The sequence below is a fragment of the Phaseolus vulgaris genome, chromosome 10, assembly GCF_051622355.1.
Source record: "Phaseolus vulgaris cultivar YP4 chromosome 10, ASM5162235v1, whole genome shotgun sequence".
NCBI classification, from domain to species: domain Eukaryota; kingdom Viridiplantae; phylum Streptophyta; class Magnoliopsida; order Fabales; family Fabaceae; genus Phaseolus; species Phaseolus vulgaris.
Window position 1 is genome coordinate 25,111,236 of NC_143507.1, and position 16,330 is coordinate 25,127,565.

General features: G+C 35.7%; 2 protein-coding genes across 2 annotated transcripts; one reads left to right on the forward strand and one right to left on the reverse strand.

Moving 5' to 3' along the window:
• Window positions 1-590: 590 nt before the first annotated feature.
• On the reverse strand, window positions 591-3,394 carry LOC150024700 (uncharacterized). Its single transcript, XM_090296107.1, has 3 exons — window positions 2,900-3,394; window positions 1,530-1,832; window positions 591-1,451 (listed from the first exon to the last, which is right to left on the reverse strand). Exons 1-3 carry the CDS (start codon window positions 3,392-3,394, stop codon window positions 591-593), a joined length of 1,659 nt encoding a protein of 552 aa, XP_090152233.1.
• An 8,963-nt stretch (window positions 3,395-12,357) lies between these two features.
• LOC150024701 (non-specific lipid-transfer protein 1-like) lies at window positions 12,358-13,818 on the forward strand. The gene is made up of 2 exons (XM_090296329.1): window positions 12,358-12,800; window positions 13,539-13,818. The coding sequence occupies exons 1-2, from the start codon at window positions 12,457-12,459 to the stop codon at window positions 13,549-13,551; spliced, it is 357 nt and encodes a 118-aa protein (XP_090152455.1). The 5' UTR covers window positions 12,358-12,456; the 3' UTR covers window positions 13,552-13,818.
• The last annotated feature ends 2,512 nt before the right edge of the window (window positions 13,819-16,330 follow it).

Sequence of the window (16,330 nt, forward strand, 5' to 3'; positions counted from 1 at the left end):
AAATTCTCATGTACCTCTACTGGTATCATGGCATCGAACCCATATACCAAACTGAAAGGCGTCTCTTTAGCTGCGATTGCGGGGTGGTGTTTAGGACCACATGATTTCGAGAATTTCTTCTGACCAAGTTCCATGAGCCTTTACTAACCTCCTCTTCAACCCTCTTAGTAGGACACTATTAGCTGGCTCAGCCTAGCCATTTGTTTGGGGGTGTTCTACCGAGGCGAATACCTGCTTTATTCCGAGCTCTGAGCACAACTTACCCAACTGTTGGCTAGTGAATTGAGTTCTGTTGTCGGACACTAGGTGTCTCGAAACCTCAAAGCGACACTTAATGTTTTTCCAGACAAAATGTTGGACCTTATAAGCAGTTATTTGAGAAACTAGCTCAGCTTCAATCCACTTGGTGAAGTATTCTATGGACAAAATGAGGTACTTCTGGGAAAAGGCCTAAAATGTCTATCCCCATGAATGGAAAGGCCATGGGCTATAAATCGCAGCTCCTCAGCTGGTGCATGGCACCAATCAACGTGTTTCTGACATTGCTCACAGCGTTGGACATATCTCACACAATCCTACTTCATGGTCGATCAGTAATACCTTGCTCGGATGACTTTCAACAAGAGAACTCGTGCTCCTATGTGACTGCCGCAAATGCCTTCATGAAGCTCAGCCATTATGCGGGCGCATTGATCTCCACTTACACACGTGAGGATCGGGTGGGTATAACCGTGACGAAATAGGTTCCCATCTATCTTCGTATTCTGACCTACGTTCCTTTTCACAATCTTGGCCTCCATAGGCATAATGGGGAGTAACCCATCAACAAGATAACGCTTGTAGGGTGGTACCCAAGTCTCTATGGTGTTGACCTGCAGAACTTCAAGAAATTCATCCTCAAATAACTCATGGGTGGTTATCCTTGGGACTTTCAGGGTTTCTTGAATCATCGATTGATGCTTTCTCCCCTTTCTTGAGCTAATCCCTAAGACTTCAAAGTGGTCGACCTCGAACAACCCTTTTACAACTGTCCTGCGTGACTTTAATGTCTCCTGGATTACTAACCTCTGCCGACCACCTTTCCTTGAGCTAGCTAGCTTAGACAATAGGTCTGCTCGGGAGTTCTGTTCTCTGGGAACATGAACAAGATCGAATATAGAGAAAGTTGCTCTCAAGATCATCAAGTACTTGAGATATGAGGCTAGATGCTGGTCATTGGCTTGATACTCGCCTATGACTTGCCCGGTGATGAGCAATGAGTCATTTTTCACCAACAAGCTCTGAGCTCCCAACTCTTTGGCTAGCAACATCCCTGCTATCAAGGTCTCATACTCATCTTGATTGTTGCTTGCCTTAAACGCAAACCTCAGGGCTTGTTCGTTTAACAGCCCGTTTGGTCCTTCTAAAATGACCCCAGCTCCGCTCCCTTGTTGATTGGAGGACCCATCGACCTACAAGACCCATTGGAAATCATTAGGATCCGGTTGGGAGTCCTTGGATGAAAGTTCCACCATAAAGTTTATATAAACCTGGCCTTTGATTGGCCCTTGTGGTTCATACTGTATGTCAAACTCAGATAGCTCAACCGCCCAGCGGACCATCTGACCTGCTATATCAGGCTTTTGGAGGACTTTACGTATGGGAAGGTTGGCCATGACGATAACGGTGAAGCTTTGGAAGTAATGGCGAAGCCATTGAGCTGCGAACACCACAACTGGGGCAACCTTCTCGATAGCTTGGTACCGAGTCTCTGGTCCCTGCAACACCTTGCTTACGAAATAGGCTGGCTTTTGGACTTTATCCTGATCTTGCAAAAGACCCGAGCTGATTGCCTGATTTGAAATCGCAAAATAAAGACGAATGGGAATTCCTGGAACTGACTTACCAAGAACAGAGGGACTAGCAAAGTACTCTTTCAACTTGGTGAAAGCTTATTCGCATTCACTAGTCCACGCAAAACGGTTGTTCTTCTTAAGACATTGGAAGTAGGGGTACCCCATATCTCCACTGGCCGACAAGAAATGAGATAGGGCGGCCATGCGCCCGGTTAGCTATTGTACTTCCTTCACATTGGCTGGGCTCCCTATCCCTATGATCGCTGCACATTTTTCAGGGTTTGCCTCTATGTCCCTTTAAGTCAATAGGAAGCCAAGAAACTTTCTGATGTGAGTTGATGTTTAGGATTGTTTATTGGATTAGTGACACTTTACTTATATTTAGATTTTAGAACAATTATAGGTGAGAAGCCTAAGGAAAATTTCCACTGGAAATTAATTTAACAAGTTTTAAGTAGATGTGAATGTTCATTTCCATTAGGCCAAAGGAAAAACACAATTCAATGGTGAGAATGAATGACAATTAGATGCATAAGTTAAGCAAACACAAGGTGAGCAACACATATGGACCGAATTGAAAATAATGCACAAAAACAAGAACAAGACATATTTTGGAATTGAAAATAGGAATGGAAATGGAATGGAAAAAGATTAGTGAAAGGAAAGCTTATGGGGATGAAGCTTGGGAAGAAGATCACGCCACTTGGAATGGTGAATTGCTCCAAGATAAGTGATGATGCCGCCACTTGAGAGCTCCCAAACACTCTCAAGATAAGACTAAGCTAGGAGAAACAAGTCTCACTAATCTCACACAATTTGTGTATAGTAACTTTACTCTTCATTCAACTTATGATTACATGAGCCAAGCACCTATATATATAGTGTGAGAGAGCCATATTTCACTAAAGAAAAGGTGGGAAAATCAAATGAAAAGCCATTTGAAAATGGCGCCTAAAGGTGAGTCACATGGAGGGCGTGACTTGTTGTCATTTCTTCTCATAGGCCCTAAACTTCTATCCACACCTTCCTTTTATGTTCTATATAAACTACTCTAAAGAAATTACAAAAAGAGACATCAATTGATGCTCATCTCCTAATGTTTGTGCCCTGCTCCTAGTAATCCTCTGAGGCATGGTGGTTGATGAGATCATGGGTTGGGCTTGGGCCTCAGGCACCCTCTCTCCTTGGTTCTCATGATGCTCCTCGGGTGAGAGAGAATTCGTCCACGAATTTGGAAGACCTGCAGAGAAAGGAGTTAGATCACTGATATTAAAAGAATGACTACAAAGGTATGTATCGGGCATATCTAATTCATAGGCATTATCATTAATCCTTTTGATGACCTGAAAAGGACCATCACTGTGTGGCATAAGTTTGGACTTCCTTTGAGTAGGGAATCTATCCTTCCTCAAGTGTAGCCAAACCCAATTCCCGGGTTCAAAGATTAATGTCTTGCGCCTCTTGTTGGCAATTTCAGCATACTTGCCGACCCTACTTTCAATTTGCAGCTTGATGTGATGGTGCAAGTCTTTAATAAAAGAAACTTTTTTCAAAACCATCCTTGCACAACACCTCATCAAGTATAGGAACTGGAAGAAGGTGAAGAGGTGTAAGGGAATTGAACCCATAAACAACCTCAAAAGGAGTGTGGGCAGTGGTAGAATTTACTACTCTATTATAGGCAAATTCAATATGAGGTAGTAAATTTTCCCACACCCTTGGGTTCCCGGAAATAAGGCATCTTAACATTTGACCCAAAGTTCTATTAACCACTTCAGTTTGACCATCAGTTTGGGAATGGAAAGTAGTAGAAAGCAAGAGTTTAGTTCCAAGTTTTCCCCACAAAGTCCTCCAAAAGTGGCTTAAGAACTTCGAATCTCTGTCAGATATAATACTTCTAGGAAGCCCATGCAAACAAACTACTTCCTTAAAAAAGAGATTTGTAATAAAACAAGCATCATCTACTTTGTGGCATGCAGTAAAGTGAGCCATTTTAGAAAAGCGTTCCACTACCACAAAGATAGAATCCATACCCTGAGATGTCTTGGGAAGACCTAGAATAAAATCCATTGAAATATCTACCCAAGGCATATTAGGGATGGGAAGAGGGGTATATAAACCATGGGGTTGCACTTTAGATTTAGCCTTCCTACATGCTATGCATTTATCACAGAAGCTATGTACGGATTTGCGCATGTGGGGCCAAAACAAATGTTCATGCAATGTATCTAAAGTCTTAGCTACCCCAAAGTGTACCATAAGCCCACCCTTATGTGCCTCTCTAACAAGAGATTGTCTTAAAGATCCTTGGGGAACACAAAGTCTTTTTCCTTTGAAAAGGAAACCATCATGTATGAAAAAGTCTTTATGTCCTCCTTTGGAACACTCTTGATAGATAAGAGAGAAATCAAGGTCATCTTTATAGATTTCCTTTATGTGATCAAAACCTAAGTATTGAACATAGAAAACATGTAGCAAGGTATATCTTCTTGAAAGAGCATCCGCAACCACATTTATTTTACCTTGCTTATGTTTGATCACATAAGGAAATTGATCAAGGAAATCCACCCACTTGGCATGTCTCTTGTTAAGCTTGCTTTGGATTTTCAAATATTTAAGGGATTCATGATCACTATGTATCACAAACTCTTTTGAAAAAAAGGTACTGTTGCCAATTTTGCAAGGCTCTAAAAAGAGCATAAAGTTCCTTATCATAGGTGGAGTAGTTGAGATGACTCCCCTTGAGTTTCTCACTAAAATAAGTTATGGGGTGACCCTCTTGAAGGAGAACAGCCTCAATGCCTATGTTAGAAGCATCACATTCTATTTCAAATGTCTTAGTAAAATTAGGAAGGCTAAAATGGAGGCCTTAGTCAATTTTTCCTTCAAAGTTTCAAAAGCTTGAATTTGGTCTTGTCCCTACTTGAATACCACATCCTTCTTTACTATGGAATTTAGAGGTATGACAATGGTACTAAAGTTTTGCACAAACCACCTATAAAAACTAGCAAGTCCATGAAAACTTCGTACCTCATTAACATTGGTGGGTGTTGGCCAATGTTGAATTGCTACAACCTTTTCTTGATCTACATGCACCCCTTTTGAACTCACAACAAACCCTAGGAAGTCTATATGATCTAGTGCAAACATACACTTAGCAAGATTAGCATACAAACTCTCCTTCCTAAGGGTTTCTTATGCTCCCTTCACTGTTTCATTCCCTCTCTGTGTATCTTTTCAAACATTTCTGCTTCAAACGCTCTATTCTCTTCTCTCAAATACCTCGTCTCCTCGAAGCATAATCACTTCAAGGTACGCTTTTTTATCATGTAACTGCCTTTTCCTTATCATTTCGATGCTCTTAATCTACTTATAACTGTGCTGGGACTGTTTATATTTCTCGCTCCTACGATCATCGTGTTAGGATCGATGGCTAAAACAAGAGGGGGGGTGAATTGTTTACAAAAGATTTTCACAAATACTTTGCTTAGAATGAAACTTTAACAATCAACTCAGAAAAGCAATTCAGAAAGCCAATCAAATTGTCAAACAGAAACAAATATCAGAATTATAATCGGTTAAAATGACGATTTAACCGGTTGTTTATGACACTGGAAAATATCAAACAGTTATGGAGAGAAGAGATAGAGAAAATTACACACAAGGTTTATACTGGTTCACTCTATTCCAGAGCTACATCCAGCCCTCAGTCAAACCACTAAGTATTTCACTATGTAACCAATCACATATTACAAACACACAACACAAAGAGGTGACTTTGAATCCCACAAAGCCTACTCACCCTCTTTGCACACAGCCAACACCTCAAGCCAAAACCACACTGACTTTACAGGATCTTACAACAGTTTTACAGAGAGTAATATGAACAATTAGAAGAAACTAAACAAGGGTAGAAAACACCTGGAATCATAGTACACCAGAAATCCTATTGATCAGTTCTTGAATCATAGCAAAGCTCAAAAGCAATCTTGCTAAAACTTGGTAAAACACCTTTTCACAAACAGTTGGTAATCTCTCAAATCAATCTCAAATCAGAGTATCAAACTTTTCTATTTCATCAATCTTTTCACGTTTGAAAGGATACTGGTTTTATATTCCTTGAGAAGCTACTATTCAGATTTGAACAACCAAATCAGTTAAAACAGGTTTTCAAAAAACTGTTATGAAAACTTACATTTAATCGGTTAAAACTGCGATTTAACCGATGAATGGTTTTGACAGTTATACAACTGATTCAAAAAACAGTTTTAAAACACCTTTGCCAACTAAGTGACAAACAACCGATTATCTCGAAACTTTAATCGGTTGTTTTCCCTTTGCATGGAAAAACACTTTAATCTTTAAAACAGATTGAAATAAGATTTGTTTGAGAATCAAGACTGATCTTACAAAGATTCTAAATCCCATTACCAAAACCTAAACCTAAAACACAACATAGCTTCAGGCTTCATGAGGATTTTATACATCAAAGCTTCCCATCTTCAACACATTGTTCTCTGCTTTTCTGCTTATTTACTTTGTTTTTCCAAAACGCACACATTTCTTCTTCTGAGTATTGCCTTTGTTTTTCTTTTCTGTTTTAGCTTTCTTCTGTAAGATGGAACAACCAACCCCAAATTACAAAAATCTTTACCCTTGGGCTTCTAGCGTCCTCCTAGAGGATGCCATGGCCCAGGTTGCCATGGCTTGCATCTTGGGGTGGACCTTTCTCAAACAGGTTTGAACAAGACCATTTCCGATGGGCAATTGGTGGATGCTGAATAGCGGTGGTGAATCTTCCTGCCATTGTCTTCATTTTGTAACTTAATGAACATCTGATTATTCTATATATACCATTATGTATGAAAGTCTTTCCTTTCCAATCTGACCCCTCTATGTATGAGCACCTTCTTCTTTTCAAACTTAACATTGTGTCTGTCTTCAACTAACTCGTATGTTTTGAAACGATTCTGCCAACTAACAGCGCGCCAATGATTGTCCCTACCTAAGTAGCACGATCCTTTACGAACTCGTTTCTGCACTTAGTTTCCCTTGCCTTTCTCGACCGTGGCATTTTCATCCAAAGGGAGAGTTTTAACAGGAACTTTACCTTTCTTGACCTTGACGCATAAAGGCAGGGGAGACGTTTACTCGAAACCTTACTGTTCTCAACCTTGGCGTATATAGGCAAGGGAGAGGTTCGCTTGAACCTTTACTCAAAATTTGACTCAAAGGGAAGAACAAAAATGAACTTACTCTATTAAAGATTCTGATCAGGTAGTCTTGTAGTATTTGCTGGCAGGAGTATAATGGCAAACTCCAATCGTCAAGCTGATGAGCGAGGAGATCATAATCTTAGAGAGAAAGTAGAGGAAAGGAAAAAGGAGATTTTAGAGAGATGACGGTTCTTTTGAAATGAAACCTGAATAACTGATTTTTTATTTATATGTGTACCGATCAGGTCATCGGGTGTGATGACGTGGCAGCAAGCGATAATATAGGTGTGTTGAACGGGACACCTGGCCGACAGAAGGGAAGTAAATCGGGAAGTCAGTATAGTCGCCGATCGCTGAATTGGCGTTCTCCGATCTCTCGTATGTGTAACCGGCGGTCACCAGAGTTGCGTCACAGTCGTCGTATGTGAGTACTAGGAGATCAGGTGGTTAGAGATCGCCGGGGAATGCTAGGAGATCGGGTGGTTTACACACCGCTGAAAGGGGCACATCGCCGAACGATCAGGAAAGTTGTGCACCAAGTTACTCCCTGTATGGATAACTTAGTCGAATGGCGAAAAGAGTAGAAGTAACGCTCAAGTTGTGGAGGCTCCAGATGGTGACACGTGTACAACTGGATGAGAGCCACGTGTCTGGAGGCGTAACCGTCAGGAGAGAGAAAAAGCTCAGGTATATAAGGAACACTTAACATACTTTTGAGGTACGTTTTCAGAATACTTTTAGTACACTGAGATTCACTACGCACGGTTCCTTGAGTTGAGATATTCTCTCTGAGTTTTTGGTGATTCTTCCACTGACTTGAGCGTCGGAGCGCGATCGGCCGCAGTGGCGCCACTCTGTTTTCTTCAGGTTCTTGCGAGGAATTAAGACGTGAAGAGCAAAAGCTAACGTGGTGCGAAGCTGATCCAAAGGAGAGATCTTTGACGTGGCAAGACTCTTGCACTCAAGTCAACCGGCTGGATCAATATGCTTTTTTAAATTTAATAATAAAATATTCATGTGTCATTTTAATTGTACCATTTCTACTTTAAGCCTATTTTTCTCGATCCTTACACAATTACTTTAAAAGTTATCAACAGGAGGACTAAGTAAATTAAAAGGTAGAAGAAGAGTTGATTTTACTAATGTGAAATGATTAATTATAATATTGACAATTAACATTATAAGTTGTTTGAGTTCTCATAAAGCTTAAGTTATCACTCTCGTAAAGGTTCAATTGGCTCCAAAGGGGCGGGGGGGGGGGGGGGGGGGGGTGTGGATATGAATGGAGCCTAAACTCAATTTGCAGAGTATCAGTCATTAACAACAATGTCTAAACAAGAATAGGGAGAGAAAAGTAGACAAAAAATTATACTGGTTTAACCAACAACAAGAGCTACGTCCTGTCCTCTCAAGCAACCCGCTCAAGAGCCTTTCACTAAGTATTCTCCACCTCTCCAGTACACAAGTATTCTTACACTTCTTCAGGTCCCCCAATATTCTTACACCTCTGTTGGTCAACCAAGTATTCTTTACCTCTTTAGGTACACCAAGTATTATCTACCTCTCTTGGTACACTAAGAATTCTCTACCTCTCCAGGTATACCAAGTATTCTTTACCTCTTTAGGTACACCAAGTACTTTGTATCTCTCAAAGCAATCAGTCATAATCTCCTCATGAGATCAAGACCTCTTAATAATAAGAAAACTTCTCTACTAAGAGAACAATGAAAGCTCATAGGGTATAATTCACAGTGTGAAGTATTTACAAAGGTTTACCTCAGAAACCAAATCTCACAACCCAATCTAAGCAGATGTAAACTATATAACATTGTTCTTAATACACAACTATAAAATCGTTTTTGTACACTTTTAATATTCATTGGCTTCTCATTCATGTTGCGTTCTTCACCTTCAAGGTCTTTATATAGTCTTCATATATGTGACCGTTGAAGCTAGGGTTCTTTATTCTTCCATATAATCATTAAATGTTCAATGTAGAAACAATTGCTTTTGATTGATCTTTGTGTGTCTTGAATGTGTAAGAAATTTAAAATACTTTCTTTACATTCTTTAAATATGAACGTTAAGCTTTAATACTCTTTACTCAAATATATTCTCGAATCTTCCACGTTGTTCTTCTCCTTCAATGCGTTAAACGCTTGAAATGGAAACTTATGATCTTATGCAATTTGCACGTTCTTAAGTCATTATAAGCATTTCAAAATGCTTCTTTGATTACACTTAATCGAATGTTGAAGCTTTCAAAATATTTAGCCTTATTTTTTGTTTTAATTTTTTTGTTTTTTTTATTGCTTTTAATATGTGTTGAAATCAACCTTAAAGATATTTTAGTTTCTATAATCAATTTTTTAATAGTCTATATAATCAATTTTTAAGTTCTAGTTTACATAAAACTCAAATTTCATTTTTTTATTTTAATTAATTTTTATCCATATTTTATTTTTTAAAACCTCTAATTTTTTTCTTCTTTCACTTTCACCTTTAATTTACTAACATAACATTAATTCTTTCTTTGATTGGGTGGTTCCACAATTGTGATGGATGTGGAGGTTGAGAAAGAGTCTGCACTGTTCATGTTTGGTTGTATGAGTTTGTGTTGATTTGGTGAGAAAGAAAGGAAAGTTGGGTTAACTTTGTGCAATGTCAAAGTTGTCCTGCTTTATTTCATGCAATTGATATATACGTGCTGCTTTTTTAATGTGCCATGAACATATATCTCTTTTCGGTGTTCAGAGGTTAATGTGCATGTTTTTAGAATCCAAGAGCATAACCGATTATGGTCCTTCTTTTTCACTTGTAAATGATCTAACACTTTTCTACTTTTACATGTTTTATTTAGTTTAAAGTTTAAGATTTAGGGTTTAAATGTATGTGAAAATGGATATATTGATTAAATATTTTTTTCAAAACACAAAGGATAATATTTATATATAGGTATCAAGTAATTAAGAGATAATTATATGGGTTATTATTTTGATACCTAGATAGAGTTATATGAGTTATTATTTTGATACATAGGTACAGGATAAAGTTGAATTCAAATTGAAAATGTTTATTTTTTTGTAATTAATTAAGATACATATAAAATAATAATAAATTATATTTTTAAGGTTATTTAAAACTTCATATGTAACTGTGCAATATTTATGTTTAATAAGTTTATGTATAACAAATGTACATTTTTTCTTTATTTAAAAATTTCAACAGATAAATAAATTAATATCTAAATCTTTATATATAAACATTAATCTTTACTTTTATTAAAATAATTCTAATTTAAGACTGAAGTATTTTGATAATTAATTTAATAAAATAATTAATTTGTTTACATAATTCAATTCAATCATTTACAAATTTTTCACTTAAATCTACTTATTTTTAACCCCTTCTTTCTACATTTAAAAAAATTAAATTTGTACTCTTTTTTTTTCTCTCTTTCCAATCCTCATCCTAATAAAGGCCAAACAACAATGAAATTACTGTGAAGGATTTCAGGGCAAGATGAAAATGGAACCTTGTATTCTACTCTAGTGTTACACATGTTCCAAAATAACATTAATTAGTTTCAGCTATTTAAAAAAAGTCACTGAAAAATGTGAGCAGAAAATAACCCAGAGATACAAACTGATTAACAAATTTTTTAACAAGGAAAAAGAAACAATGAGGGTCACAGATACGAAACAAAAAATTTGTTTAAAACCTTATTATTTTGATAGAAAAAACAGGTTAAGGAATAATGAATCCAACATTTAAAAAAAAACATTTTTTTACAAGTAAATTACAAATCATTAAACTTAAATGTAATTGAATCACTGGGCTATACCAATTAGGAAGATAATATCTTGTTCTCTAGGCAATATTTTGTGAATAGAAATTGTACATTTACTTTTTCTTTTCAATTTCCCTTTTTACACCATGTTACTCATTGTATTTATTACTTTAGTTTTTTCCTTATCTTTCTTCTTTTTAAACCCTAAAATGTTAGTAGCAGTATGTGCCTCCATGAACACCAATCAGAAGATGCAATGCAATTGAATCTGTATTTTCGGAATTGGGTGCCGTGACTAATGTTGCTTTGGTTCTTTCCCATACCAGCAAAAGTGAACTCTGCTACATACAAACACTGCTACGACAGTATTAGTACTAGTTTTACTTGAAAACAGTGATACAGGTAACCCATTCAAAACCTGTCAATTGGTGACAGTAAATACAGAGAGTGAAACTTTGACCATTGCCCATGCCTTGGCCTTAGTCATCGATTCAACTGTTACCAAATCTACCGTCACATTATGCCAGGTGTACTCAACGATTAGACCATGCACCACACTGCATTAAATTGATCTCAACCACCAACAGACCAAATCCCGCCACATGCACTCTCCAATACACACCACATGTGATTTGTGTTCACAAATTCTTTTTAGGTTCGTGTTGCCTTTATTAGAAAAAGTTAGGTTATGAAGTTAAGTGTTATTAGTAGATTGAAAAAATTATTTTTATCATTTCTTTTGTTTGGTTGAAGAGTGATTGAATCCAAATTCGGTGTGAAGGATTGATTTATAGTGTTTTGAAGATAAATTTGATAAAAGAGAACTCATTAGATTTAATGAAAAAGATAATAAATTTGAGTATAAATTTTACTATTATATATATTTGATTTGATTAAATTAATTGAGATTAGTAAATTATTGTTTAGTGTAATGTTAAAATGATGTTTAAGTATATTTTTAAAATATAATTTCAAAAATAAGTTGATTAAATAAAAATAAATTATTTCTGAAAAATATTAATTATTAAAAATATTATGTATTAATTATAAAAAATTAAGAAAAGTTATATAATTATTTTAAAAATATCAAATATTAAATATGAGATAAAATTTATCAAACAATTTCCACAAATCCACTACTTTTTCTTCTTTTCATACTTTATCCTCTCTTCCAAAACTTTTTCTCTTAACCAAATACACGCAATCTTTACATATAATTTCAAATCAAACCTCACAATTATCTACAAATTTCAAATACCAGAAAAACAAAGTAAGATTTCACCATCATGACAAAATATTTATATTCTTATTTTTAACTCACAATAATTAAGTTAGTTAAAAGGTAAGAGTAAAATTAAAATATACTTTTTTGAATTTTGAAAATGATAGTAAATGTAAAGCAAAATCTTTAAAAAGATAAATAATTAATAAATAACAGAGGTAACCATAATGAATGATGATGATGGACAGTCTAATAACTTCTTCACCCTATCTCATGTTCTATATAAACCCTACTCTTCCACAACTTTTCTTGCAAGCACTAAGCAAGAAACTCAACACAAGTAAACATATATTGTGACACTATCCTTCTCATTTGTTCCTCTAATCTTTGGTGATGGCAAGCGTGAAGACTGCATGCATGGTTGCAGTGATGTGCATGGTCGTGGTGAGTGCACCCATGGCACATGCCATCACGTGCGGGCAAGTTGCCTCTGCCGTGACTCCATGCCTGAGCTACCTAAGAACCGGCGGAACTCCGGCGCTGCCGTGTTGCAACGGAGTGAGGGGCCTGAACTCCGCCGCGAAGACCACCGCTGACCGCCAGGCCACGTGCAACTGCCTAAAATCCCTTGCCGGTGCGTTAGCCCAGGGTTTCAACGCGGCAAACGCAGCTTCACTACCACAAAAATGTGGTGTCCAAATTCCCTACAAGATCAGCACCTCCACCAACTGCGCTACGTATGTTCAACTCACCACCACTCCTCAACCACTTTTTTCTTCACACATTTCTTTCACTACTAACCACATTACACTGATTAATTAGTACACAAACTCACAAGTGTTAGCTACTAGTGTTCCTTAATTAAACGGTTCAGAATTTCTGATGGGTAATACCCTTGTTAAATAAAGTAACTGTAGAGCAATGCTATGCTGTCACAGTTAAACTCTAACATATCTCAAAACATTTGCAGAAAGAGCAAATTTTTTTACAGATTAGGTTAGCTCTAGGAGAAGAGATTAATGATTATACTAATGAGGTGTCCACATTTAATGTCTAATTGTATTTTGAACATTATTACTCCTCAAAATGTTTTGATGCTTTTTATTATCCAAGGAAATTTTTGGCTAATAATAATATTTTTAAAATGGCGACTTTTTAATAATATTTTTATATAAACAAAAGAATAATGCTTTGAAATATAAGGACCACAAATAATGTATTCCCATTAAAGAGATGACAGAGACTAGTATTTTGTTTTAAGCGAAACTGAACACCTTCATTGTATTACTGGAAAGGCCTAGAAGTGTGCATTTAACCCAGTTTTTAATGGTTAGTTAAAATTTCTGGAAGGTCTTCTAAAAAATGGTTAAAACTTTGTTCTGAAGTTCTAGAACTAGTGTCTTGCATTCTTTTTAGTTTGAATTTTCATGGTTATATTTAAGCTGATTTGTTTGATTGTTTGTGCAATATTGCAGCATCAAGTTCTAAAAGATGGATGTGGTATAAGGAAGAAATGGCAGGGAGGGGAATTTTTCAGTGGAAGAATCTGATAGTAACGTAGAAATAGGTAATGAAAAATAAAGGGAGGTCGACGAGGGCTCCACTTGTGCGAGTCTTTCTTGGTGTCGGTGTGTCCCTTAGTTGTTTCAGAGTTTGGTCCACTTATGTTATGTTTTCTGAAATTTGTCTCAGTTGGTTGTTGTATGTAATAATCATATATATTTGTAATGTAATTCCTTGCTACTTCTCCTTTTATGATTTTTCTCACTTGTCTTAATTCTTCTTCAAACCTAATCTCTCTTTGCCATTTCAACCCATGTATACTAAACTAATGGATTATCTTGAAACACTTTAAAATTTTAAAATCATCAAACTATAGTTTTAAGTAATCATAGTTTATTAGTTATAATTTATTATTATAATGTTGAAAATATTAAAACCATAAAGCTGTACATTAATTACTTTGAACTTTTAGTTTTTAAAGTAAGAATTTTAGGATAATGACATAATTGTTTTTTAATATTTAGGCTATATGCGATTCATTATATCAATTTTTTAATTACGTACAAAACTTTAAAGATCTATACTGAAGTGACTATTTAGCATGTAAATGTAACAGATAAATACTTTGTTTATACAAAGAATTATTATAAACATTAAAATTAAAATCTACGATTAAAAAAAACCACACTTTCTAAACATTCTCATTCAAAGTAATTATTTAATTTCTATGCATAAATATTAAAGATAGTATATTTCTTTTTTCAATTACAAAATACCAACTCATTTATATGAATTTTCCTTTTAGCCTTATTTTTATCGTTTCTCCACTCTTACGGCATGTTTCAATATTAGCAATATTGTGATTAATATCCCAAAACAGGGTTCTTCAATCATGCACAATTCTTGGTAAAAGTGTCCATAAAAACACTACATTTTCCAACTCAATTGAAATAACCACTAAGCATATATAACGGCTCTCTTGTCATGATGAAAATATTTACTTTGAGTGACATGCATTTAAAGTTATCATTTATCCAACAATTACACCTTTATCTAAAGTTAGTTATAATTGATGGCTAAACGTTCAAATAAGTTGGTTGGTGGATTGAACGTGTGGATACTATAACTCTTTTATTTAACATGGTGTGGGTGCATGCATCAATTCATCAATTGTACTGTGATCAAGATTTGGTGTGACTTAAATTAGTGTTACATTCTTAAATTGAAAAAATTAAGCTGATTATTACCTATAGATTTTTTTAATGGCAAGTTTATCCAATAAAATTATGCAATAATTATTATTTTTTTACCCTCACTTCTATTTTTCCAAATTATAATGCTTCTCTTATTTGAACTTCTTAGGAATAATTGTTATGTAACCCACGTGTTTGGGTCTTCCATCTATATATATATATATATTTTATTTTTTTTTATTTTATTTTTTTTTAATTTTTTTTAATTTTTTTTATGTTTTCAAAATATAGTTTTTACACATAAATAATATTCCTTTTGTTTTTTCTCTTATGGTTCTCTGTATATTCTAATATGGTATTAAGAACTTTTTTTTTCCTGCAACCTTTTTCTCATGTCTTCTTCCACCTTTACTAAGGGCATGTCCCTTGTTTCCATGGAGTCTTTCGTTTCAACCTTCCATCATTTCACAACACCTATTTCTCTCAAACTATTCAATGACAATTTTCTATTATGGAAACAACAGGTTCTTGCAACAGTTGATGGTCTTTTGTTAACCAAATATCTTGATAATTATGCAATACACCCATATTTTCTTTTTGTTGCTGATGGATTCTCCACCTGCTCTAATCATGCCTACTCTTTCTACAAGTAGCAAGACAATCACATGATTGCTTTGATGTTAGCTTCTATGACCGCTCCTTTCTTGACCAAAAGGGTAGGTCTCCAATATTCATCTCAAATATGGTCCACTTTACATACGTATTTTGCTTCAAACACTCGAGCACAAATTAAAAAATACAGGCTTCGTCTCAAGACTTCCAAGAATGACCATACTATAGATGCCTATCTTTTAGAAATTAAAAAACTATTGATTCTCTAGCGGTCATAGGTACTCCAGTAACGATTAAAGATCAAGTGGAAGTCATTCATGACGGGCTCTCAGAAGACTATGATCCCTTTGTTGCCTCCATAATGTCTAGGTTAGATCCATACACCACAAATGAAATAGAAGCTCTTCTACTAGCGCAAAAAGAACGCCTTGACAAACACCGCTTCTCTCCCACTCCATTTATGGGCTAAAGCTTTCATAGCCTCAATTCACATTATCAACGTTCTTCCCAAAGATGTGTTAAAAGGTAATATTCCCTATAATCTCATGTTTCAACGTCAATCAGATTACAATAAATTCAAGATTTTTGGTTGTGTTTGTTACCCTAGTTTAAGACCCTACAATCAACGTAAATTTTCTTTTCGTTCTACACGCTGCTTGTTTCTGGGATATAGTATTCAACATGCAGGTTATATCTGTCTTACTCCCGAAAGTAAAACCATTATTTCATGCCATGTGATCTTCAATGAAACAAAGTTTCCTTACACCGATCATGCAACCAAGTTTGAAATCGACTCGGACCCTTCCTAGGTACAAACTGATATTGTTCCTTCTATAACTATTATGCAACAATGCAATCAGACTCTTTCATCCTCTGCTTTGGATATTGTCTCCCTCTCCAACCTTCCCTCCCCTCAAAACCACCCTACTCTTCCCATTCTCTCCAATCCACCTATTATC

What these genes read in the sequence shown, in the direction of transcription:
- LOC150024700 (XM_090296107.1), bottom strand. Translation starts at nt 3,394, where the DNA reads ATGGTTTTGAAAAAAGTTTCTTTTATTAAAGACTTGCACCATCACATC. An exon ending in ATCAATTGATGTCTCTTTTT is followed by an intron (nt 1,833 to 2,899) that starts GTAATTTCTTTA and finishes ATTTCAAATCAG; the next exon opens with GCAATCAGCTCGGGTCTTTT. An exon ending in AAGGGCCAATCAAAGGCCAG is followed by an intron (nt 1,452 to 1,529) that starts GTTTATATAAAC and finishes TGGGTCTTGTAG; the next exon opens with GTCGATGGGTCCTCCAATCA.
- LOC150024701 (XM_090296329.1), top strand. Translation starts at nt 12,457, where the DNA reads ATGGCAAGCGTGAAGACTGCATGCATGGTTGCAGTGATGTGCATGGTC.